This window comes from Equus przewalskii, chromosome 15, assembly GCF_037783145.1.
Source record: "Equus przewalskii isolate Varuska chromosome 15, EquPr2, whole genome shotgun sequence".
NCBI lineage: Eukaryota > Metazoa > Chordata > Mammalia > Perissodactyla > Equidae > Equus > Equus przewalskii.
In genome coordinates, this window is record NC_091845.1 from 66,315,659 (window position 1) to 66,343,256 (window position 27,598).

Below are 27,598 nucleotides of genomic sequence, written 5' to 3' on the forward strand. Positions count from 1 at the left end.
GGTCACCTACATTTATTAACAGTAATTTCTCAGAGGGAGGATCCAAGGTCATTTAAAAACTTTTATCTTTTCTACATTAAAAAAGTTCTTTATAATGAAGATGCATTTACAAAAACAAATGAATGGTTTTTATTCACAGAAAAAAAAAGACTGGAAGCAAATATGCCAAGATGTTAGCAGTGAATCATTCTGGGTGTGGTGATCACGGATGACATTTCTTCTTTGTTCAGTTCTGCATTTTACAGCAAGTCTTAAAAATTGAAAAACCAAACAAAGCAAGAAAAGACTCAGAAAAACTGGATGCACATCCTTAGATTAAAGGAGTTTATGGCAGGGTCCCTCCTCTGGGGATGGCCAGTCATCCCTGGTTTGCTTGGGACTGTCCCAGTTCTCACACTGAAAGCCCCACGTCCTGGGGTGACTGGTCACCCTGCCTCCTTTCTCGTTCACATGAGTGGGGTGATACATAAGGAATGATATCTTTGATTTGATTCCAGAGCGGTGGTACTCGATTTTTTAGGGTGCCTCAGAATCCCCTGAGGAACGAGTTAAGCAGATTCTCGTGTTCCACCCCTGGAGCAGGAGGTCTGGGGTGGGGCTCAGGAGACTGTATTTTAAGCACCTGGGGTGCTCCAGAAGCTCAGCTCCAGGGCTCCCTCGGCACGCATTCCTGTCCTCTGCCTCCTCTCTCCATACCAAGCGTCGTCTGAAACCTCCCCAAGCCTCTGTGCCCACTAGCAGGGCACCTGCTGCCTGCCCCACACCACACACAGCCTTGCCCCGCTCCAAGCTCCACAAAGAAGCAGTGGTGAGAAGACTCAAGGATCCCATGCCGTCAGGAAAAGGCTGGGGGCTCGACTCAGACCCACGCTCACGTCCAAGACTCGGGGGGCACTGATTCTTCTAAAGGAAGTTTAAACCTGTGAAATACACAGTAGTGAAAAAAGCCCTTCTTGTATACAGAAGTGGCACACACATCTCTCCAACTCTTCCCTGTTCCTCGCTCAGGTTCTACCATACTCAAACACCATCTGAGGCAAATGTTACCCTGGAAATTTTAAAAAGATCGATTATCCTGTCCTATACATTTGTTTCCATATGGACATAAGTCTGAGGTGTTAATTCTCTCTCCTGGACGTAATTCAAAAGAAAATAGGTCTCCTAAGTGTAGCTATTTGGTTCAATTACTTATTTCTAAAATCTGGTCCATCACTTTATGTCAGCTGGTTTTCATCAATACGTGCGCCAGGCTCCCATTTTCATGGCTTTTGGCCCAGTGCTTCTCAAACTTCCATGTGCATAAGAATCCCCTGGGATCTTGTAAAAAATGCAGGTTCTGATTCAGCAGGTCTGGGGTGGGGCCTGGGAGTCTGCATTTCAAACAAGCTTCCAGGTGATGTCCAGGCTGCTGGTTCCCAGACCACAATGAGTAGCAAGGAGAGCTGACAGATCAAAGTTTGGTCCCTAAGTCCATTTTTGTCTATAATAAAATAAAAGCCAAACGAACATTTGTTCCTATCACAGGGACAAAAACTATAGCACTATTCTTTCCTGAGGTTTGCAGGAAATTTGTAGCGTCCCTTCCACCTCTGGTCGGGAGGGAGTCAGCAAGTTGTAAAGCCAAATTCTTCTTTCATTGTAAATTCTTATATCTGCTGTTTAGTGAACTGCAAACAATCTGAGCTAAATACCAAGCAGGAGATCTAGAGATTACAAAAAGTACATGTGTAGGAAGGGAAGTGTTTGAAGAAGTTAAGAAAATGATTTTAATTCTAAAAATGAGTAGGGGTTTAACATGAGAAAACACAAGCTGGCTAGCTTTGGAAGGGTGACTTTTATTAAATCGAATCAGAAAACTGTTGTCAGCTGTGGGGATGGGACTCTGAACTTGAAGGGGAACAGAGAAATTAAAAGAGGCAGCTGTGATTTTGTCTTCACAGTTTTGAACTCACCCGAGGAGAAAGTCTGGAGGGTGAATACGAGAGAGCAATTTTACATTTTGCTGTCCAAGATCCGGAGTGAAATAATGTTTCTCTGTTATTATTATTCAACTTCCCAAACACCGAGATGAAGAAAAGTAAGGATCATTGAGACGCAACTCAAGACAGTTTCAAAGTACATATGTAGCACTATTTTAAAACCCAGCATAGGGGCCGGCTCTGTGGCCAAGTGGTTAAGTTCGCGCGCTCCGCTGCGGCGGCCCAGGGTTCGGATCCTGGGTGCGGACATGGCACTGCTCGTCAGGCCACGTTGAGGTGGCGTCCCACATCCCACACTAGAAGGACCTGCAACTAAGATATACAACTATGTACGGGGTGGGGGTTTGGGGAGATAAAGCAGGAAAAAAAAAAAAAACCAAAGATTGGCAACAGTTGTTAGCCTAGGTGGCAATCTTTAAAGAGAAAAAAATAAAATAAAAAAAACCAAAACCCAGCATAGAGAAGAAGACAGGGAGAAAGCACAGCAAAAGGTCAACAGTGGTTGTCTCTGGAGGGTGGGACTAGGGTTACCTTTAGTTATGCTATTTTGACATTTTCCACAAGGAAAATATTACTTTTATAATAAAAGTTAATTTTTTTAATTGGTCATGCTGAGATAGATAGATAGATGGAAAGAAAGGAGAGAAGACGGGAAGGAGGGAGGCGGCGGGGCGGTAGTGGGAGAGAGAGAGAGAGCGCACAAGCAAGCGCGAGAGCAACAGAGAAACAAAGAAACAGATAGGTACAGATGACTTTTCCCTTGAAGGAAAATTTCTTTCAAATGGGAATTCCTTTACCTATTTCTTTTGATTATGTCCCACACAATTCTTTCCTATTTTATCCTGGGATCCTATTAATCATTCTACTTTAAAGTGTTAAATGAAATCTGAGTAACTAGAATCTTTAAATTCCCAATCATTCCCCTGTAATCAATATTTTCTATTTCACTTATAGCAGCCGGCATTTATGAACTCTACAATGCTTCAAGGAGGGAATGCAAGGTCGTTTCCCATCCCACCAGAATCTACCATGTGCCAACCATCAGAGTCCCCTGTTCTCCCTCCAAGCCCCCCACCCAGCTATCCCCACCCCCTGCCACCCAGTTATCCCCCCGCCCAGCTATTGTGCCTGCAGACTCTGGAGGGCAGAGTTCTCACAGATTTCTGTGACCACTCTCTAACCTCAAGAGCTGATGATGTACACTGCAGGATATGTTATCCCGACAGGAAGAAACAGGCTGAAAAAGACGGCAAAATCGCTAGCACGGGAAGCAGTTCGGCAGGATACCTTTAGGATGGTGATATTCCAGGTAAAGCTCTCCACTGCTTTCTGTAGCTTCCGCTCCTTCAGACCTTCTTTGGTGCCTATGCTGTGCAAGTGTTCATGGAATTCCATGGCTGAAAGAAACAGAAAGACAAAGCCTTTTACTTCCCCATCCAATCTGTGGTAATGAACTGGCAATATTTATTTTTCTAGGTATAGCTAAAACGATTCCAATCTCCAATGGAATTTTGTAAACATGCCTATTTAAGAATGTATTAATGGGGGAAACACTGAAAATCCACTGTCTCAACAGGCAGAAGTCATCTCAGAGGCCAGCGATGGTTCGTCATGGTTTTGAAGGGCGAACAGGGATCGTTCTCCTCGTTTGAGAGCTGAGGAATATGAGGCACAGAGAGCAACAGAGACTGAAGGCTGTGGAGAGAGCAGGAGGAAGAGCTCAGACTAGAACCCGGGTCTTTGGACTCCCAGCAGGCAGATTTCAGCTCTGCTGAGGACATGATGCTGGTAAATAGGGATGAAAAGAATGCATTTCGTGTCACAGTAAGAGTCAATCTGAGGTCAGACTCCAGGCCATTGTAAAGGCGAGAGGATGGGGAGAAAGACCATGAACTCTAAATGGCATTTGTATCCTGACTCTTTGCTATAATTTACATAATCAAATGAATATTCTCTACTGTGATTCAAAATAGTCTTTAATACGTTCCTCTGGCAGCAACACAGCAACAAAGCAGGAGTGAGATGATGGCCCTTTTACTGGTTTAATATCATTATAACTCATGGATTTCTTGCATATTCATTGTAGTCAATTATCTCGTCTCTGGCCAACGGGAACCCTTAAGCCAGGTTCCTACGTCCTTTTGAAATGACCAGATAGCCTTTGATATGTCCCTGGCTTTCCGGCACGAGATCCTCTAGACTCACCAAGTACGTTTCCCATCCCAGACATGGAACCAGGCATTTCTCCAAGGACCTCTGGATTCTGTGAGTGGGAACGACGTTTAAAGGCCAATATCCGGGTGCTAGGAGTGCTCACTATTACTGAGTTTTCACTGGACAGACCTCGGACACATGTATTTTTTTTAAAAAGGGAAGAATAAGATCTTGTTAATACTTCTAATTCAAATTTAAGTGTACAGGGTTTTTACATATTTCGAAAAAATTTTATGCTTATTTCTTATCTCTTAGGTAGAAAATCTTAATTCCTAACCATATCAACATCACTATCAATAGTAAGACTGCTGAATCCAACTTAAACTCTTTGCATTTTTTTTTTGGCCTTAGAGTATATCTCATTGAGAATATACAGTAAAAATACTGTGTTCTAAGGTCAGTGAGAAGAACTCTTTTCTCTGCTTGGTTATGTCACTAACAAAGTACAATCAGGTTCATTTGCTTCTTTCAATTTTTCATGCGGTGTGTGGGGTGAGGGGAGTGACTTCTGGATGTAATTTGTTTTATGATTATGACAAAACTTTACATGATTCCCAAGTCAAACCACATCTCAAGGTGCAGTCAGGTAAGTCTTGCTTCCTTCCTCTACCCTGATCCCTCCCTCCCCCTACAGATTTTTATCAGTTTTTAATTTATCTTTTTCTTTCTTTTTTATTGAGGAAGACTAGCCCTGAGCTAACATCTGCTGCCAATCCTCCTCTTTTTGCTGAGGAAGACTGGCCCTTAGCTAACACCCATGCCCATCTTCCTTTACTTTATATGTGGGAGGTCTGCCACAGCATGCCTTCACAAGCAGTGTGTAGGTCCCCACCTGGGATCCAGGCCGGGGAACCCTGGGCCGCCGAAGCAGAACATGTGAACTTAACTGCTGCACCACCAGGCTGGCCCCTTCTTTCTTTCCATTGTATTGTTTCCCCTTGAAAATATAAGCAAATGTATACACACATCCATAATCCTCCTCTCCTCGCACAAAAAGTAGCACACTGTGGACACTGTTTTGTACCTTGGTTTTTATTTTTTTCCTCTTGTAACTACAACATCACTCCACGTCAGTGTGTAGAGCTCTTCCTGACTCTTTTTTTGACAGCCACACAGACTCCACTGTGTGGATGAACCAGCGTTCATTTAACCAGTCCCCAGCTGAGGGACATCGGGTTGTTTCAAATCTTTTGCTATTACAAAGAAGGTGGAACAGTTGTAACTTTTACAAGACATTTCTTGTGTTCTTCTGTACACTTCTACTGTTCAGTTGGGCATTCCAGTTTCCAACTCCACTTCTGTGCAACACCATTTCAAAGCAACTCTTTACACAGTGATTGACAGCAACTTCATTCCATCGTGTCTTTAAACAGTAAGCAAAAGCTGACACACATATGATAAATATAGCAAGCTGCCAACTTAGTCTTTTTTCTTTTCTCTGTATTTTTTTCCTCACTGAATAGAACTATGGTCCTAATTCCTGTCACACTAATAAGGCTTAAGAACCTCACTGGTTTCAAGGAAGAACAGTAATTAGTAAAATTCATTACATTGTCTAGGAAACTACTACACCGACCACTCTACTTTTCTCCAACCTCTCTTTTGCCAGTGATGGTACCTAGAACATCTCAACTTGATTAACGAACCCCTCCCCTCCAGTGCTGGTGACCTGCCTCTAACAGTGAGCTGCATCCCGTTTCTAGTTCTGACTTTCACTGAATGTGCTAGAGCATTAAACCACACCCACACCCACACCCACACCCACCCACACACACAGTGCCCCTGCTCATATCTGGGAAACTCTGCAGTGTGACGCGATTACTCAGACCCACTTCCTAGAAGATGGCCCAGTGAGGCCCCAGTGGTAAGACCCTGATGTGCTGCCCTTTCTGTTAGGATTTAATACTGGACTTCAACAAGATCTGATTTCAGGACATGAATCATTAACACTCAGACTGTTTATACCTCTGGCAGTCAGGAGGGGCTATAGTCTTAGAAGTATCACCAAGGCTTGGGAGATGGAATTCATGACTGGAAAATGGGAAAGAAAAGAGACACAAGAGAAGTGGTAGGGGAGCAGCTCTCTGTCAACAAGAAGGTATACAACGATATGGTCTTCCAGGTGCATAGGAAAAGAAATTGGGAAGGGAAATGGAAGCAATATTAACGTGGGACCACACACTCCAACTGCTTGAGCAGACGCAGGCTATTCATGATGCTTTTTTTATTTCAAATTTAAAAACTGACACAACACTGCTGGGGGGATTTTTCACCACCCAGGCGTCAGCTTGGAAGCCTCACTCCACTAGAGGCAGACTGTTTCTCCTGCCTTGCTGAACGTTTGATCACCTTACTAGCTGATTACCTTACTAGGTAATGAGGCAATGACAGGATCTGCTTGCCTGGGCTTCATTCCAACTCACAAGTAAGAACCTTCAGGTCAGACAAGCATGCAAGAGCAGAAGAAGGGAGTGCTGAGCTTGGATGAATATCTATCCCAGATTTTAAGAAAGGAGCTTTCAGAAAGTTCAGAAGCCAGGGCCAGAGCCGGTGAAAGATAGGCTGCCTTGAGAAAGATTGAGGACTCGAGGGAAAAACAGTCAAGATGATAAAAAATGACATTGGTAAGGATGAATCAGGGAAACATTTAAAGAAACAAGTATAGCTGTCTAAAAAGATCATATTTTACATGTCTATTAAAAAGTGAGACTAGACAATTCTCTCTTATCTTCCCCCTCTTAAAATATCTGTAGTCCAATAAAAGTCCAAGGGGAAGTACAAAATGTATTATTAACGAAGTGCTTTAAAAAATGAGTACAAAAACGGTGGTAAGTTGAAAACTGGAAAAATTATGTTAAAAATATAAAACTCAAAATTTTAAAAAGTGACTAAGACTATCAGCCCCATTGTTATTGATTTCACTATATGGTTTGCTGCATAACACATCTGTTTCTTTAAAAAGATTTTTATATTATTAACTTACAGACTAATCTTTGCAAACATTCTGCTAATCCACTGATTCAAAGCATATGTTGATATTATTTTTCTGTGGTTTTCTTTGGTGAGGAACATTGGCCCTGAGCTAACATCTGCACCAATCTTCCTTTATTTTCTATGTGGGATGCTGTCACAGCATGGCTTGGTGAGTGGTGTGTAGGTCCATGCCCAGGATCTGAAACCGTGAAACCCAGGCCGACAAAGCAGAGTGCACAAACTTAACCACTACACCACTGGGCCAGCCACTGTTGATTTTGCATTTAAGGAAATAAAAGGATTTCCACCTTGGCCTGTACAGCATGGCTGTACTGTTCACTGCTCCCCTGTGACATGCAAAGTCCAGGGCAAGGACTAGGCGCACACAACCAAGAGGAGCACAGGCAACCTGCTAGACACTTTATGTTATTACACAAGAAACTTGGAGAGGCTACATAACTTTCCCACAGAAATGTTAAAGAAGGACTTGAATATTGGTTTGCCTGAGCCCCATGTCCCAAGGTTTCCCAACTACCATGCATTAGTCCCAGCCCTTAACACGAGCTCATGACAGGATTCTGTGTATCAAACAGTTATGCTGTGAGGTCGAACACTGTAAGGTCTCTGGGATAGGCCCTGAGCCAGTCCTAAGGGAAGACAGAGGAGAGAGAAGACTACGCATTTGAACTGGGTCAGTCCATACATAACAAGGAAATCTAATTATATATCTAAGATGCAAATTGCATTATTCTCTTGCTATTACATTACCAGGAAATCTACTGAAACGTGTCACAGAAGGTCTTTTCAGTTCTTTACATGAACAGTCAGTATAAAGAATTTGTCTGGGTTAGATGTTAAGTAACTTTCTCCCTATTTTCCAAATTATTTCAGTAAAGAAATATTAGCCCAAGGAAAAGGTCCTTATCTTATTAAGAAACTTAAAAACAGTATCTCTGTAAGTCATACCATTCTGTCTAAAGAGCAGAATGAGTTTTAAAGTAGCTGGTGAAAATTAGATAAGCAAAAATTTTAAGACTAAGTCACTACCTCCATTCACCCTCTACGAAGAAGTCAAGTTGTTTTTGTTTTAAAACCTCTTGTTCTTTCATTTCTGTTGGGGGGGGGGGCGTTTAGGAGCTAGAGGAAGGTGAAAAGATTGGGAGCTCCCACTGTGGGGGTGAGGATGGGGCGTTAGCCGGTGCTGGGAAGAGCCCTGGGTGGGCAAGGTGTGAATCTGTGACTGCGGAGGAACAGGCAGATGTGGTGGAGCCCGGGAGACCAGTCAGGAGTCTAGGAGGCTGTTACAGTACTCAAGAGAATTTTAAGAGCACGTGGTCTTGACTGTTAGAGAGTGTGTTAGAATGGTAACGTGACAAGGGATTTGGGGGAGCTTGTAAGAGGATCATGGGGACAGGTTCACAGAGAAGTCAAGAGGAGACAGGAGCGTGGATCTCGAACCTGTGTGCAACAGAATCACTGGAGGTGCACGTTTAAAATGCAGATTCCCTGCCTCTCCCCTGGGACTCTGATCCACAAGGTCTGGCACGGTCCCAGACATGGATATTTTTAGCAAGCACTCCAGAAGATTTCCATGCAAGAGGGCTACTAGGGGTCACTCAGGAACGCCAGACTCGGAGGATGGGGAGACAGCACCGAGAGACCGAAAGTCATGATGTCGAGCAGTGCTAGAGGGCATTTCAGAAAATCTAAGAATTATGATACTGCCAACTCTGTCTAACCTAAAAAAAGGCAGGATGAAAGGAGGGGAGCAGGCGAGAGAGACAGAGAGAGCAAGAGAAAGGCAGGGAGGCAAGAAAGTCAAGACTCTACTTTTTTTTTTGACAACTGGCCTAGCTCACATATACAAATATTTATTTATTTTGTTCATCTTGGACAAGATTTTTTTCCCATGTTTTCTAGTTTCACTTTCATTTAAAAGGATCTAACATGAAACTTAGCCAGGAATATTTACTTGAAGAAGTAATACTGAACTATTACCGAAGATTTCTTTAACATGCGGATTTTTCAGAATAATTTTATTTCTGTAATTAATAGTCAATATACATAATATTGAGATACCAAAAGTCTCATCATTTTGGATAATGAAAGTAATTCCTGATTCTTGAAGTTAACAACACTGATTAGTCAGTCAATAACATTTATTGACCACACATAGACAGCTGTGTTGAGACCCATTAAAACCCATTACTTAACTATGCTGAACATTCTGTAAAAAGCTACAGATTTCTAGAAGCATGGGGAGCTAAGTATGGGAACTAGTGCTTATATTATCAGCTCACTGACAACTCTTTCATAAAAAAATCTTTATAATTTTGTTCTGGAACACAATGGCTGAGTGGAGAGCTGTTAGTATAGAAAACAGGGCAACAGTATTAAAATGATGATGTGAGAATACACAGCAGATGCTGCTTTTTAAAATTTGATGTCAAAACAAATTCTGTAGGTGCAATATCAAATTAGGACTTTTGTTCCAGCAAACGCATTATATATGGGAGAATTAGTAAGCACAGAAGGACTTATATTCTAATGTAAAACTTGACAGAATAAATTACGAACAACTGGTAATTTAAGATTAGATTATTTAATCTTACAAAATAAACTAAAAATAATAAATCAGACAAGTTTAAATTTCTGAAAACCTGAGGAAACCCATCCTGTGTTTTCACTTAAGTGACTAGATAGAAAATGAGAAGACAGTAAATGCCTCCTATGATGGAGTTGATTGCCCCTGCACCTACTGTAAAATTGAAAGCAATTATATTAGAAAGTTACATAACAGGAAGACAGGAGTCCTCTACCGCTTCCTGTGATTGACCTTTGCCGTCCTCGGTGTCCTCACTGGAGTGACAGGAAAGCTGAACTCTATTAAAGAAAGGCTGTGTGCTTAGCTCCCGTCCTCAGCAGACGTGGACCACACAGAGCCTGGGATGCAGGGCAGCTGAGCAGCCAGCACGGCCCATCGTGACCTTGGGATGCAGGCGGGGCTCAGGACGCCTGCGCCCCCTACCACTGGGTTCAGAAACAAAACCTGGCCGCTTCTGGTGGCTATTGTTCTGGTCAGCTTACAGAGGGTAGTTCTAGCTCCCACCTTCTTATTAACTACACACCATTAACCCCGCTGACATGCGATTATCCCTTTGTAAATATTACACAAAGTATCTGACTTTTTCGCATGTTCCTAGTTTACTAATTATCAATGTGTCTTTTATCTCCCTATCTTGCCAATATTTCCACTGGGAAGGGGACTGTTCATTTACAGGGGTGCAGTGCCTAGAAGCAGCCCTCACAACAGGCTTTTAATAATGCCTGTTAAGGGGAGGCTTTATATTCTCAAAAGAACAAGAAGATGCAGGAGAACTACGGAAATCAGCATCTCCTGGGCAGGTAAACAGAACAGAACACTGCTGCTCTTACCCCTCAGCGAGCGGACACCAGTGAGGGCGGCCCCACGCAGGGCGCTTGGGCACTGTGGGAAGATGCGTACCGCTGCAGCTTGCTGTGGAACCTCCGTTTCTTCAGCTGTGGCATTAGGGGCTGACACGGAGGGTTTCCCAGCTCTAAAATACAACTATTTTTTGTTGATGAATTAAAGGTAAGAAAAACCTACATACTTCTGAAAATAATTAGAATTTTGCTGATCCTGAGAAAATTTCCTTTGGAGGACCATCTGCAGAATCAATATTCAGAAGTTTCTGAATTACAGATTTGAGCTAAGAGAACACGGCTCACGTGGCCCGGGCACTGCCTAGTGGACTCAGGGAGCGGCACCAGGCAGATGCTGGGAGATGCGAGAGGGAGGGGGGTTCTTGATTGTGTTGCTGCTGCTGCTGCTGCTGCTGCTTAGTGACAGAACCCCCACTGCGAAACAATCCTCAGGTTCAGAAATAGAAACCGGGCCGATAACAATGAGGGACTAGAAGCAGGATTGTTTTTCTTTCAAGAACAAGTTCCATTTCCCTGTATGTTTCCAGTATCTTCCAAACACTATGCTAACACACATTCATCATAAATTTGCATATTTTAGAGCCACATGTAGTTTTTTTACATCTTATTGAAGTTAGTTGTTTAACAAAAATAATTGTATTTTTTCTATTAGTCAGTGTCCCTGATACTAGTCTGATCTAAAGTAAACGGCATTTAACAGCCTCACATACAGCGTGGCCTTGCCCGTGTTTTCTCTAAAGGCGAAATGTCACATTTTGGGGCCACTACTAATGAGGCAGCGGAAGAAAGTAGGATTCCTTGATTGTACTATGACATTGCCACTCAAGTAAGATGAGGTGACAGTTAATTCTGGCCAACGAAATTGAAATCTTTCTAAGTTTTGGTAAATTTCATTTGAAAACCAATACTTAATAGTCCTCTGAGAAGTGTGACATGCTATATAACTGCAAAGCGCTGTAATATTTAACAGTCAAAATACAAAGTGTTTAAAGGCATGCAAGTTTGCAGTCTGTGAACATATTACACGAATCCAATGAAATGCACAGGAAGATGGATTAGAGCTCGGGGTGAATGGTGTCCAGAAGGCGGTGCACGGCCACGTCTCTTACTAGAGCTGGCTGGGCCTGCTGTGGTTGCTCTTTTGCCAAAAGGACTGTCTTTGAGCCTTGGCTGCTCTGGGCCAAAGAACTACAATTAGGTTCCTCCAACTCCATGGTCTCGAGTTCTGTTACCAGGGAAAAGCTGCGGCTTATTTTTCTCTTGGAACATTCACTAAGGAAAAAATTTGCTCAAATTCCTTTGCGGTAATGAACTTGAGAACTAAGGAAATAAATAGCAGGTCATCAAACAGTACAGAAAGGACAAATGGAAAACCTCTCCTAGGTGATTTCTACAAGAGTTTGGTTCTGTTCTGGTCTAAAGGGAATGGAAGACACAGGCCATGGGTCCATGGTGGGGACAGCACAAATCATTTAGCCTTTCAATTTACAGCTATAATGTTAAATTTTAAAAGTTGGTATGGCCACACAAAAGCGTATTATTTTATTTTTATGTCAAGAACTGTATTTTAAGAAGTTATTGCTTCTTTTGATGTCATCTCTCAAAAATCTAAACAGCTCAGATTTTTTATATTGGTAGGCGTTGGTTTCACATAATTTTCCAATTATTATTTCAAAATACTTTATAACAAATATTTTAAAGGTTTTTTTTTGAGAGGATTAAAGCTTTATAACAAAACAATGAAACGTAATGCTAATAGATTAAGTATCATGTTTTATTAAATTAACATAGGAGTGTACATTTTCCAAGATGCTATAACTCAATTAACTAAGGACATTAGTAAAACGGCATATAATGGAGTGTAGTGAAGAGAAATTTCTAATTCTATCAAGTTTCCTGCTTCCCATCACAGATAAGCTTAGAGGAAAACCAAACAGTCATAAAAATTAAATAAAAATTTAAAAATATGTGATACATACAATACTAAGATATGAAAATGAGGCTTTTGCTTCGAAGGAAAGGAGGGCTCAGTCAGAAACATGGCACCATTGCCTCTTCGATTAAAATGAATGCCATTTATTCTTGCCAAACGTAAAGCAGATGACTTTTCAAACATTCTGGTTGAGATTTTCTCTACCAATCTAAACGATATGAATCTAAAATATACCATGCAGTGCATGGCCAAAACTTTTTAGAAGCAAAAATAATTTTAAAAAGTACTCATAAGAGAGACATATTGATCTTAAACTGATATACTTAAAGATTAGGTTTTCAAATGAAAATTTACTTTGCTGTCTAAAAAGTTCTTTTACCACAAACACATCCAGTGCAAAAATATTTTTGTGTTCGCTGAAAACAGAAAACAAAAGCACAGGGTAAAATCTTTCAAATGGTGACAAAACAAATATATATTTATAATTTTAATTTATTTCAAATTTCCCAAATTAGGTGCAGTGAGTATTTCCTGAAAGACGGAATTCCATATAACACAGGTCTATGTGGGACCTCATTCAAGAGGTCAGTTTATCATTAGTATGAAAAGTACCTCAATACAACATGGCCTGTGTGTATCTTGTGGCATAACCTCAAAGTACCCTGAGAACAAAATATGGATATTTGATCATTTTTACAACTAATTTACCTATAGCACCTGTTAAAACATACAGTCTTTGTAAACTATACACTCTGCCCCAAAACTCCAAGGGTCTGAAGTTTGGGTTTGCCGCTGACACGTGGGTGTTGACACCATAATCCCCATGGAGACATGGAAATGCCTAATTACTTCCATAAAGTTCCAGTTGGTAGTCTCTTTTTCTTGGCCTTCTTCCCAAATAGTCTTGGCATTAACAAGAGCCAAATTATTTTAAGATGGATTTTGAGCTGTTAAGTCCCATTCCACATGAGGTGGAACAGATAAACCAGGTCTCTTAAATATATCCATGAAAGCCAGATGGATGACAAGATCCCTGAGATGCCAAATCCACAGCAGCATGGTTTGTGAATGAATGATATGAAGGAGGTTTTCCCTCCTCTGCCAACATGCTCCATCTGGGTGAATCCAGGTGAGCTGAAGTTGCATAACTCAAAGTCTTCTGTGGAATCTAATTACCATGCCACCATTCTAAACACTGGCCACGGGACTCACTTGGGGTGGGATCCTATGGGGAATAATGCATTTAGCAAGACCCTCCTTACTTCATTTCACTAAAAAATAAAGAGGCCTTCTTCACCTGACTATACTCAAAGATTAGTTTTTATACCCAGGACATCTTTGTTTGGATTGCTACTCTTCAGTCGGGTCTTTCCTCTCCACCTCAGTTTGGCATGATCACCGTAACACACCAGGCCCTCATGACTGGCCTGTCCACGTCTTTCTTCCTTTTTACAGCTCTTCTTATTTTCATTTTTGAATAGATAATACGTCATATGGCTTAACAATTTAAAAAGTAGAAATTGGTATAGAGAAATTATCTTTCCCTTCCCCATCTCCCCTCCCATCAGGCAACTGCTGTTACTCCCTCTTAGGCCTCCTTCCAGAGACAGTGCCCCGCTCACAAGCACACAGGGCTCTATTCTCCTGCTCCACCTTGTAAAATAAATATTAGCAAATAGCATACACTGTTTGCTTTGCCTTTTAAAACTATATACATATTTTTTTACCTATATCTATATATGAGATCTTCCTTATATATGTGTATATATGGTGTGTGTGTGTGCGCAGGTGAATATACATACACATATATACATTTCTTTATTCTTTTTTATGGCAGCATAATGTTCCATTATTTGGATCTACCATAATGTATTTATCAAGGGCCCTCCTATTGAACATTTAGGTCGTAACATTTAGGCTGTTCTCAATGGTACAAAGAGAATTCCATAAATACGCCTTTCCCCAAGTATGTGGTCATATCTGTAGAATAAACTCTGAAAAAACGGAATTGCAGGTCAAACTGCATATAGTTTTAATTCTGAAATTTACTGCCATTTGGCCTTCCCTAGGTGTGGACCCAATTTACATCCCCCAATAGTGTGACAGTTACCAGTTTCCCCTATATGATCACCAATCTATCATGACCTGCGTGTGATAGAACTGTGGCGTCTTTGATACAAATGTTTGGATCTGATGGTTGAAAAATGGCCTCTCCTTGAAATACCTCATTCACTCAACTTCCAGAAGATGAGCGTTCTCCTTCCACCCGTCCGGCTGCATCTTCACCCCCGTGCTTGTTCTTTCCCATCTCCCTGACACCTAAACACGAGAGGGCAGGGCTCCGTCTCCTCTACACGGTCTCTTCTTAGATGATCTGTCTCCAACCTTAAGAGACCACCTCTGCGCCTATGGATTCCAAATTCATTACCTCCAGTCTGGACCTCTCTCCTCAACTTTAGACTTGGAAGTCAGCAAGGCACGTCAAACTGACCATGCCCCAAACCAAACCCCTGATCCTCCCTCTCAAAGCCTCTCCTTCGCAGTCCTCCCCACCTCGTAAACAGCAGCGTCACCTTTCCAGCCACAAATCCTGCAGTCATACTAACTCCCCTCTTCCTTCCCTCCGACCCTGCATCCAATCTGTCAATAAATCCCAATAGCATGACCTTCAGAATATCCAGACTGTAACCCTTTCACATCACTTCCACCCAACCAGGCCAGACCAAGACACAGCCATTGATTGGGCTGGACTGTCGCAAAAGCCTCCTTCTGAACGGTCTTCCAGCATCCGCTCCTGCCCCGTCCCTCTCCGCAGGCTCTCTGACGTAGCCACTCCAGCTCAGACCCCCAGAAAGACCTCCCATCTCACTGAGAGCAGAACTACATCCTCACCATGTCTGGCCGGCCCCTTGTTAACTCTGGCTCCCCTCCTGTTGCTCACGGCACGGCAGCCATCCTGGCCTGCCAGTTCCTCTTCTGACGCAGCAAAGGCTCTCACCTCAAGGCCTCTGCCTCGGTGGCCCTCGTCCTGGGAGAATCCTTTCCCAGATATCTGAAAAGCTTGCTCTCCATCTCCAAACACGTCTGCACAAAGGTCACCCGTTCACCGAGGTCTTTGCTGAGCACTTTATTTAAAAGTGCCACCCTCCACTCCCACCCGGGCGCCCCATCCCCTTCTCTGCCTCATTGTTTCCAAAACACTCATCACTGTCTGATGCACTGTTTTATTTATTTGTTCTTTTGTTCCTTTTCGGTCTCCCACAGCTAGATTTCAGCTTCATGAAGGCAGGGACGTTGACTTTGTGTTCGTAACTGTATTCCTTGTAACCGGAACAGGTTTGCATCTTTTATAATCCAGGCTGAACATCTTTTCATTTCACTGTAGACTCTTTTGAAGCTCCCTTATTGTGAACTGTGTTCATATTCTTTGTAAAGACTACAAACGTTGCAGTTGCTGGCCTTCTCCTTCCTGATTGTAGGAGTTCCTTACATGTTACGGATATTAGCCCTTTCTGATATGCATTGCTAACATTTTTTTTCAGTTTGTAGTGGTTTTCTTTTAAAGATTTTATTTTTTCCTTTTTCTCCCAAAGCCCCCCGGTACATAGTTGTATATTTTTAGTTGTGGGTCCTTCTAGTTGTGGCATGTGGGACGCCGCCTCAGCATGGCCTGATGAGTGGTGGTGCAGTGCCATGTCCCTGCCCAGGATTCAAACCGGCGAAACCCCCGGCCAGCAAAGTGGAGCATGCAAACTTAACCACTCAGCCACGGGGCCGGCCCCTCAGTTTGTAGTTTTTGTTGAGGCTTTGCTTCTGATAGTTTTTGCCACACAGAATTCTTTTCATGCAGTCTAATACGTCAAGGTTTTTGGTTTAAGGCTGTATGAAAGCATCTGGGTTTGTGCTGTTTCTGTGCCTGCCTCCCCAGCCCCATGTGCTGCTTCCCCCATCTCCGTCTGAACGTCTTTGTCATAGCCACGGTTAGCATCGACCTTACTGCCCTGTGTGGGCTCTTCTCTCTGCCCAGAATTCCGGTCCCCACTTGCCTTGCTCCCTGACGAACCACTTTCTTGACTCAGTTCCTGTTCTAAAATTTGGTTCAACCACCACCCCGGACAGAGTCCATCACAGGGTGTGCTGTCATGGCCACATGGCAGGGCCCTCTCGCTACTGGGTGGAGTACCCCGGGCAGGGGGATCTCCTCATCTGCCTGTCTCCAACCCTTGACCTGGAGCCCAACAGGGCAGAAAATGAAGTCCCCAGCTTCTGTCAAACTGAGAGTAAGGACCTAATCAACGTCTAGTGAATAAATGAACAAATAAACGCAGCACTCCACGTTCAGTTCAATTCAACACATATTTACTGGGTGCCAGCTTTGCGCCGGGCACTGCTCTTGGCGTTTGGATGTGTTGTGAATAAACAGAGATCCCTGTCCTCAAGGAGTTTGCATTCTAGTTGGGAGAAGACACACAACAAGTGGGAACACAGTAAACTATGTGGTAGGTTAGAAGATGATGACTGCCGTGGGAAAAAGAAAAAGCAGAGCAGGGCCGGGGATCGGGGGAGCCGGGGTGCTTTCACGCTTAGAGGTTGAAGTAAAACATTCAGTTCTGAACTACAGACTCATAATCACATCCCAGCATTTTCTGTATTTCCTCCCAACCCGTTCTCCTTAGAGAACTCATCCACCCAAGGGACTCTTCCATTTGGGTGACACCAGTTCCACCTGTAGGCCTGACTCCATCCCAGCTTGACTACAGTTGCTTCAACAACTCACCAGTTATTTCCCTTTGACCTTCTGCCATGGTCGGAATGTTTGCATCCTCCCCAAATTCCTGTGTTGCAATCCTAATGCTAATGTGATGGTATAAGGAGGGGGCCTTGGGAGGTACTTAGATCATGAGGGGGGGGACTTCACAAATGGGATTAGTGTTCTTGTAGAAGAGACCCCAGAGAGCTCCCCAGCCCCTTCCAGCATGTGAGGACACAGCGAGAAAGCGGTGTCTGTGAACCAGGAAGTGGGCCCTCAGCGGCCACCACACTGAATCTGCCGGCACCATAATCTCAGACTTCCCAGCCTCCAGAACAGTGAGTGATAAATTTTTGCTGTTTATAAGATGTCCAGTCTGTAGTATCTTGTTAAAGCAGCCTGAATGGACTAAGACAGCATCCTACTGTGATCTCACGCTTCCACACCTGAAACAGCCCTTCACGAAAATCAACTTCCTCCTATTCTAAGTGTCAGGCGTCCACATTCCGTTGCTGGGAGTAGTATGTGAACATGGAGGGCAAAGGAGAGAGATGAGTCAATCAGTGAGTCCCAGGCCTGTTCTGAACTATTTAGTGACCCCACTGCCTATAGTAGTTTCCTAAAGTGTTCACGACGTTGACAGATAAAACCTGAAACAGGGGCTTTCTAACCAAACATTTTTGGGAAATGCTGCCTTAAACTGGGGGATATTTAGCAAGCTAATGTGGACTGAGAATCTCTAAAGTGGAATAAATTGTGTCATAAAGATTTGGTGAAGAAATCCTTTGCCCCATGGAGCAGGACTAGCATTTCTTGACTCAGGCTTTGGGCAACGTTGGCCTAGAAAATCAACCCCAAATAGTTTACCCTTGAATTAAAAGGCTTCCATCATTTGACCCAACCTGTATTTCCAACCCTATCTTCTGCTGCTTCCTGAAACAGACATTTCCTTTTAGCAGGACAACATACCTCATGGGCATGGAAAGCACACCTTGAGAATGAGGCTTCTACGCCCGGCCCGCCTAAAAAGCCCTTCCCTTCTGCTCTGCTCACAGGGAGCCTGCCCGACCTGCAGCCCCAGCTCAGGGCCCACCTCCTTCCCTACAGGCAGAACCCTCCAGGCTTGCTCCTTTCTTCAAACTTCATTTGTACCTACTACCTGCACCACATGCTTGGTGGGGTTTTATAATTTTCAGTGACAGCAGAGATCTTTCATTATTTTTTTACATCTCCAATAAGCAATTAGTACAACATCTTGCCATTGAACACATTCCACAAACGCATGACTGTGTTTTTCCTCTAATATGTTAACATGTGTAATGACATGTTTTTGACATGCCACTGACTATAATGAAAGAAGGCAGGTTAAAGTTGTTTTAAATTCCTTATTCCTAGAAGAAGATTTATCTCTAAATATTGTTAAAACATTCTTAGAATGCATTTATTCACTTTACCCACTAGAATCCCTTATTCCTATTATATTACAGGATTCGTAGAGCACAGAATTTGAGAGCTGGAAAAGCCTTAGAGATCATCTAGGCTATTCACTTCATTTTAGGATATTTATTAGGTTATATATAGAGAGATATAAAAAACCTTCTGGTATTTGTCTGAGAAAGATGATTTAATTTATTTGAGGACTTGACTTGAATTGTAGTTCTTCTCAGCTTTAATAAACAAGTATAATAGATTAATAATCAGAAAAATTTTTATGGGCAAGCCAGAGTTGAAAGCAGCCCAATTCCTCCCCAGCAGAGCACCTGCCGAGAGGACCCTGAGAGTTGCTATTTAAGAGAAAAGTGATGCTTTCAGAGACTCTGTGGGTTTACAAAGGAAGGAGGGAGGAAGAAGGGACAAAAAAACACAGCTCTGGGACTTGCTCACAGGATAAGTACCCCAGGAAGCTCAAGCATCCCCCCCGAATTTCCCTCCCCTTCATTCGCGGCCCTGGGGAAATTTCACCAGTGAAAGCTATATTAGGAAGAAGGAACACACTCCTTGAGAAAGACAACTTGGCTGCCCATTAATCCCTCAAGCCAGCACTCCCTGGAGTCTGAACGGGTCACCTGTCCCTCTGAGGGACAGAGGAAAGAGGCTCAGAGGTGAGCATGAACCCAGGAGGGGCCTTCTCTGCTCCACCCTCTAAAGAGAGGTTCACAAAACCTGACTGTGCTCACTCAAGTGCAAATTCCCGAGCCCCAGCCCCAAAGATGCAAGACTGGGGGTGAAGCAAAGAAAGTGCATTTTAAACAAGCGGCCGCAGGAGGTTCTGACCACACTTAGGAGAAACACTGTTAGGATGACAGTCGATGTGGGCATCTTAAAGCCAGAGGGGTGCCAGATACAGGAGATGTGGGTTGTGGTGAGACAGCGGGTTTCTGGAGACCTGCTGCTTGTTTTGAAGCTTTTGACCTGAGTTGGCCTAGTTGTCACCTTTGTGATCCTTCCCTCCAACCTCCCTTATCAGCCATGGATCCTCAGGGGGAATTAAAGGGAGGAGGGCAAGGTGCCGGCCATTGAAGACCTTGCTACTTCTTGGCTTCCCTTGGCTTCACTAACTGTTACTTAATTAAAGTGCGCAGGAGAGGATCTGGTGATTCAACACCCGTTCTTTAAGGAGAGGAAAGACGTCGAGGGTTCCAAAGGAGTTACGGGAGTGCAACTCAGGTTCGGAGGTCTCACCTTCAGCGGTCACTCTTCACCTTCAAAGTTAGGCATTCACTCTCCCCCTCGAAACCCATGCTGATGGGCTGCATTTTAGGTGTCCTGGACCACTCGAAGGGATTACTCAGTTCATCTTGGAATCTTTTTAAGTAACTGCAATCAAGCCATTCCAAAATGGCTGCTTAGGCAACTGATCCTAGGTCACTGCATTTTAGAACCCATGGGGCCAGCAGAGAGTCATACCATCTAACGTGACTTACAAGAAGGAAGATGAGGCAGGGAGGGGTCAAGAGACTAACCTAACATCACACAGCAAGACATGGTACCGGTGGCACAGAATATGGGTCTCTGGATCCCCACGGAAGAACCTCTTACTGTTCTGTAAAACAGAGCCGAGAAAACATCTTGACACAAATAGACAAACGTCACAGGCTCCCAGGTTTCCTTTTGCAAATATTTTCACACAGCACACTTGGAAAGGAAGTGCTTTCAGGATGAATCCTACAGATGATTTAATGTTTAATGTGTTGGGTAAGACAAGGATGTGAGCAAACCAAGTGATGGATGGTGGCACATTACTTATCTGGTAACCTCGGCTCCTAAGAACGCACCGAGATGCGAGGAGTTTGTAAAATAAGAAAGGTCTCTGAGCAAGCAAATCCAGGCCTTGTAGGTCTGGCCTGGCATTCTGCTTCTTCTCCCCATATGGGAGTGCATCAGGCTCTCATCTGCTGTGAGGTAGCATACATCTACCAATCTCGGTTACAGGGGAGATGCCAACTGCCCAGCAGACTCAAAGCAGCATGTCAGAAAGGAAAAAAACAGAGTGGTGTACAAATAGATGGCCGGGAAATACAGCACAAATTAGCAGTAGGAAGTGAAGGAATGAGAGGAGATGGAATTAAACTATTAAGTCTGATCTGAACAGGCAAAGCAAGGCCATCGAGAGTGCAGGTCAAGGATCCTCCAAAATGTAAAGGCTCCTGGAGGAATTGCTGCATTAAACCACAGAATAATAATAATGCCTCTCAAGATGACCCTGAGTCATCAGAATTTCCATTTACTTTCGGCAAACTAAATTTAAGAAAGCAGGGATGTATAGAATCCATCATAGAAAGTTTTCCATTAGGCTGATTAAAATGAAGGGTAATTAAAGCTTTCATTATCTGGACAGTTACCTAATATCCCAGTGTCCTCAGTAACTATACAAGCCTGCCATGCGTGAGAATCCTCAGAGCTTTTAGAAAGAAGCTGCTATTTAAATAGGCCTGGGGTGGGCTGGGTTTTCTCTCATTTAGAGCTTGATCTTCCCTCGTCATTCTGAGACTGCAAAAGCAATTCTCCTGCCAGAAGAGGAACCAGGCTCTTGCCCACCCAGGCACAGACATCATCTCTGCACTGGGCCTGCCCGCAAAGCCAGGGAGGCCGGCAGGGGGCCCGGCAGACCTCAGCTAACTCACCTAACACTGTCCCCAACCTTGTGGGTATGGCTCACGTCTTCTCAGGAAACATCCACAGTCAGGGATTCCCCAAGCAGCTTCCCATCCTTGATTCCTTCCTTCCTTTTTTTTTTTTTAATTTAGTAATTTAAATTAAATTTAGTAGTAATTTAACTTTTATCAGAATTATGTATGCACACAGTTGAAAGAGCCAAATAGTTGTCACCAATTCCCCCTCTCCAGAAGCAGCTACATTCAAACCCTTTAGCTGAGTTTGTTTCCTTTTTTAGTATTTATGTCCATATTTCTAAGTAACATGCTTATATTGTTTAGTTAGATTTTTTTTTCAAGCGTTATCTACTGAATTCCCCATATGGGATGAGAATATTGCTATTTTTAACCTCCCCACTGTCAGGACACAAGCAGGTTCTCGGCCATCTGGGGTCTAATTGCTTCTTAATCCAGGTTTCGGGCAGTTCTTCTCTTTTATCCCCACCTTTACGCCAACTTCCAGAGGCACCAGGTGCCACCATGTTCTGAGCTGGTCGGGGGTGGTCTGCAGCGCAAATCAGATGCCCGTCAGCCCCCCGCCCCCGCCGCCAGCTCCAGCTCTCCTCACTCAGCTAAGTCAATTAGCACTTATTCAGCTGGGTTTCAGTTTCCAAAATTTTGTTGCTCCCATTTTCTTTGTCCTTATGGGTTCATGCCTTAAAAAAACAACAGCAACCCTTACTGTCATTTCAATGAGGCTCAGAAGGGAGTGGAGATTAAGTGCAGGTGTTAATTCACCATCTTTGACAGGAAGTATGTCATTGATTTCTTTTTTCCTTTCCAGAGAACAAATTATTTTCCATTTAAAGTCCCCTGATGAAAACACCCAACTCACTGAAGCAGAGCAGCATGGTTTCCTTCCAGGTCCTCCTCCTCGCCTTTAGGAAGCAGATCAATTCAGTGACTAAAAAAGCAATTCAAATGCAAAGACAGGCTGCTGATTTTGGCCATTGAAAGAGAGAAAGAGATAGATATTAGAAAGTGGAAAAGACTGTTTTCCCCTGAAAGAATCTGGCTAATTTTTTATCAACTTTTTAAAAAAGAACTTCTATGAACTTTTATGATGCTTTTCCCTCTGCAGATTCCGTTTCAGCTCCCTTACAAGTACTCCTTACCAATCACCTCCTTCACTATATCTTGGAAGAACAAGCATTCGTTAGATTCAGGAGCATGTGTGCGTGTCAGCGTATTCGCCTGTGCTCAGCGATTTAACACACTCATTCGTGGATGGCCCTGCCATTTATCACTTATCTTTCTCATTCACATGGCAGCCCAGACCCACTCATCCCACATCACTCCTGCACCACCTCACATCCAATCAGTCCCTTCCGCTGGCACTACTGACCTCTGACTGCGAACAAACGCTCCCATACGCCGGCCGGTCCTTCGGCTCCTCTTCCACTTCCTCATCCCAAAGCTGCTGCTGTTCTCCTATGGCACTACTTCCTTGTCTAGCTTCTAATGGAAAACACTCCTTTCTTTCTCAGAATTTCTCTGAACGTCACAGTTTTCTGTATTAACTGGGAAGAAGAGGGGTCCTTCCCCCTTTCCAAGGTCAAGTGTTTCACAACTGTACTTGATTCCTGCCCTCCTCACTTCCTCCAGCCTCAGTCCCTGTCTTATCTGTTAAGGTCTCCTCTTCACCTCTTCACTGGATCTTTCATATTCCTAGGAACACGGTTTTCCTATTAAGATTTCCCTTTAACCCTTCAACCTTCTGTGCTGCCATATTCTCTTCTTAAGAGTGCGCTATGCAGGCTGCCCGAACTGCCCATCGCCTGGTTGTTCCCACTGGCCCCCAGATGCCTCTGGGTCATCTGCCGACTGGGTGGGGCCTCAGGTTCCCAGCCTACCTTGGCTGGCGGTCTTCACTTCTCAGCACTCCTCTCCTGCCTCACTCCCTCTTTCCAATAACAGTGGCATACACATTTCTACGGCAAAAAAATCAATTACATAGCCAGGAGTCCAAACCTGTCCGCACTGGGCGCACTTGTTAACATGGGCCTGGAGGTGGGAGCATAACTCTTTATTTTCACTTGTTTACATTAAGGTTTATCTAAGAAGAATATAAATTTGTGTTTAAAAGCTTGAAATACATCTAAAATAGTGCTCTCTCGCAGCACTTTGGTGACCTATATCTTCATTTTGTCACTGCAAGATTAAAGTTCTACAAGCAGCATAACAATTACTTATCAAAGCTAAAATCTTATGCAAACGTTTTTGAGCCCAATACAAATTAGCAATTCTTCCTGTGACTAATGACTATATGCTCTTACGATAACTGTAAACATGAGAAACAAAAGATCAAAGGACTCTAAAATAAGCACTCAGGATAACAGAGAGCTGTGTAGGCGCTCAGCTAACTGTGAAACCAAAAGATGATCGTTACATGCTTTTAAAGGTCTTTAAAACCAGAGCAACACGAACCCGGGGTTATTCTTTTTCCTCCTCCCAGCAAAATCCTTTATAGACAAGGCTCTTCAGCTTTTTAAATACAAGCAAAAACATCCCTTATTGAAATCAAAACAGAACAAGATAAAGCTGCACTATGCTAGAAATTACCAAATTTCATAAACCAATGAAGTTGCAAAGAATTGACAGTAACTCAAATTGTTAAATTAATCAACAGTTCTTTTTTTCCTGATAAATGTAGTTTCAAATTCTAATAGTCCCTAATTCTCATAGCAATACATGCATTTAATAGAACCGAATACTTAAAGGTCAGATCACATTTAGTCAGGTAATATTTGAGTGACTGCTTTGTGCAGAGTGTTAGAACAGATGTCAGAGGTAAAATACAGAGAGTAACTCAATATGCAATCCTGGTGCCATAGGATGTTACTATCCTGTCTGGAAGATGGAATACATTAATAAAATACACAGTAACTGAAGAAGCTCTATCAGTTGACCAAACACACGTGCGAAGGGCTAAATAAAATGGTTAGGTAACACAAATCCTGGAATCATAAAGGTCTCCTGGAAGACTGTTGAGACAAAAAGAAGAAAAGTACAGATTGGCAGAGAGGAGCGAGAGAGACGAGAGCGACGGCTTGTGAAAATCTAAGTAGGAACACTCAGGAACTCCGGAAGGGCAGTCCAAGGCCAGGCTGCATGGACACCATCACTTCCTTTCCTTCCTCAGTGCTCTCAGCAGCCTCCCAATCCAGTTCAGCCCATGACAACCCTCTGTACACAGCTATTACGATCATCACCTTAAAGCTCAATCTCTTTGCCATTCTGCTCAAAAACCAATGGCTCCCCTCTGCCTCCCAGGTGAGTTCAGCCTCCTGAGTAACACTCAGTAAGGACTCAGTACATGTGATTGTGTGTGATTACTTTCACATCTCCTGTTTGACTGGAACGTTCTACGAGGCAAAAACCAATCTTGCTTACTTTTTAACATTTTGGTCTGTAACAGCTCTTAAAAGTACCTTATGCATAGTATAAGTTCAAAACGTATTTATTAAATGAACAGATGAGTTAATTAATAAATTTTATAAAGTACTGGCAAGATGAGGGGAGCAGTTGGTAGATGACCTTGCACGGGAATTTAGAAGGTTATCTTTGACTCCACAGACTCTAGTAAGCTACTGATGTTGTACAGGGTGGAGACATGATAAAATGGTGTTTGAAGTAACTTGTTTTAGTTGTGGTTGTAGGGAATATTAGCCCAGAGAGGACTAGACATAGAAAAATCACTTCGCTAATAATATTTTGCTAACAAGATGAGGACTTTTTTCTGATTAGTCACTAATGTGCACATTCCTGCAATAAACACCAAAAAAGAAAATTGTCGCACGTATCCTTGTCTTTAATCTATTTTAAACAAGTTCATTTCTGAGATAAGAGATGATTGTTTTTTCAGGCTAGGTAATAGTTATTAGTCTCTTGATTTTAAAGAACAGAAACCTAAGACTTAGAAATGAAGGACAGGTACTCTTATTTATGAATTACAAATATTCTCCATATTAGAATCTTCCAAATTGACACAAACGAAGTTTAAAAATTGAAAGAACTCCATTTCATCTATTCTAATTACAATGCAGAACACGTGATTTTGTGGTTTTATCACTGCTAACGTTAGTTAGATGGTTGTGTATGTAAGCAGAATTTTATAATCTAGTATAACAATTGGATGTTCAATTAATGAATTCATCAGCATTTGAAAATGCCAGTGCATTTTGAAGTGTCAAGAGGTTGTAACTGATGCCCATTTTCCTTTCTAAGAACTCATTCATTCTCGGCTCAAGCCTCCCTTTTCCTACCATGAGCTGAGAGTCACGGGCGACGAGGGGAGTTTGGCGGCACAGGAAACACCGAGGAAAGAGATGGGTGCAGAGGTTCTCAGTCTTGCTGCCCATCAGAAACACCTGGGACATCAATTCTTAGGCCACACCCCAGACCGATGTCAATATATTTTAAATGCTCCCCCGAGCTGAGTTTGTTATTCAGGCTTGAGAACCAGTGAACTGGCATTTTCTTTAGCCATGGAAAAATAATTTTTATATCTGATTTTCTTGATATAGTATCAAAAAGATGAAATATTTAGAGGCAAAATATATGATGCTACTAATTTTAAAGAAAAGAAACAAGCTCGCACTTACCTGCCTTCTGACAATGTACAATCTTTTCGTACACAGCATCTGCATTTTCAATCAACGCCTTGAGGGACTGGATCATCTGCAAAGGGAACATCCAGACACGAGATGACACCTGACAACTGGACACCAGCCTACACACGTGCACCGGGCTCTTCCCCTAAAAACAGGCTGAGGTGATGAGGCAAAACGCTCTTTTATCTGACTTTCCACTACTTAAGTTCAAAAGTATATGTGAAAAATGATAAAATCATGCATCTCCCTGTAATGGTTTACACAAGGCTGTGAGTATGCTGTTTCCAGTGGAGTCAGGCTTGTACAACACTGAATTTGAACCTTGAACCAGCACCGAACTGAGTTCGTTTCAGTGTGAAAACCTTCAAATAAATATGTGTACACATCTGGTCTGTGTTTTAAATCATAAACACATTATGACATTTCGGTCATTCATTTTAACAAAATCTTGAACTTCTTCCTCTGATAGAAAGCTCCAACATCTACACACCTTACCATTTCAGCCGAAATGCCTTCATGTGAAAATTGGTTTAAAACTTACAATGAGGATTAAAAAACAGCATTTATTTGATACATCACTAAGGATAACACTCAAACTTGCATTTTTAATGTTCCTATCAAGGATTTTAAAACATTCTATTTTGAGTTCTTGTTCTAAATTGCACGTGCTTGTTTTAAGAGCCAAGCTTGAACAAGAAAAAGGATCAGGGCACAGCTGATCAATTATTTTACTCACCAAAATGTCAGGAAAAGATCTATCTGAAGTAATATTTTTGGCTCTAAAATCACTATGAAAATGGGATAACCAGATTCAGCTCTCATGACTCATATGGTACATTATGATGCTTGTCCTAAATGTAGATTCTAACTTTCTGTATTTAAACATCCAAATATTTTGCATTATGATATTACTCATCTATTTTACATGACCCTTCTATTTTAAATAACACCAATCTATCATTCTCCATTCCTTTAAATTCCGCTTTGTTTTTCTTTACAGCATTTATCACTAACTGTCATGGTAATTATTTTATAAAAACTAAATATACGTAGGTTGAATTTTTTTATATAACTCAAAGAACACCATATTTTGATCAGTTATATTAACTAAAGCCTAATCAACATGCCTCTTAAGAAGTGCACCAGTCTTAAAGTGAGTCTCACAGCATTTATCACCTTCCACTGTTCTCAGAAGAGTATAGTAAACACCGAGAGGTTTGAAGGCCAAAGCAGGTGTTCACTGAAGTCTTCATTCATGATTCATGGCAGGTCTACCATAGGCAGACCCTGAGGAGGAACTGGGGACACAGTGACCTACAGAATACAGCCCTTCTCTTCAAGAAGTCCATAGCCTAGCGGCAGAGCTTGCACAACGAAATTCAGTATTTGCACATTCATTCTTCAAGATCTGAGTCATTCCTGTAGATTAAAATACTCTATTTTACAGCTTGACATATTGAACAGGCAGTGATAAAAATGAATCGTTAAGAACTCGATTATACTGATATAAAGTCATT

The 27,598-nt window shown here is 42.6% G+C and overlaps 1 protein-coding gene across 5 annotated transcripts in view; it reads right to left on the reverse strand.

The window, feature by feature from the left end:
* Positions 1-27,598, reverse strand: part of PLCL2 (phospholipase C like 2) — a 177,950-nt gene that overhangs the window by 14,302 nt on the left and 136,050 nt on the right. Inside the window, exons 4-7 of one of the 5 annotated variants that reach the window (XR_011527144.1) lie at positions 26,073-26,148; positions 22,304-22,372; positions 20,278-20,357; positions 3,267-3,376 (exon numbers count right to left, since the gene is read on the reverse strand). Coding sequence is in view for 2 of the 5 variants with exons in the window: in XM_008514215.2 (XP_008512437.2) it covers positions 3,267-3,376; positions 22,304-22,372; positions 26,073-26,148 (255 nt within the window). In the remaining 3 variants the exon portion in view is untranslated. Of the gene's footprint in view, positions 1-3,266; positions 3,377-20,277; positions 20,358-22,303; positions 22,373-22,813; positions 26,149-27,598 lie in introns of all 5 variants that reach the window. The other 4 variants (XR_011527145.1, XM_008514215.2, XM_008514217.2 and 1 more) reach the window with 4 other exon arrangements.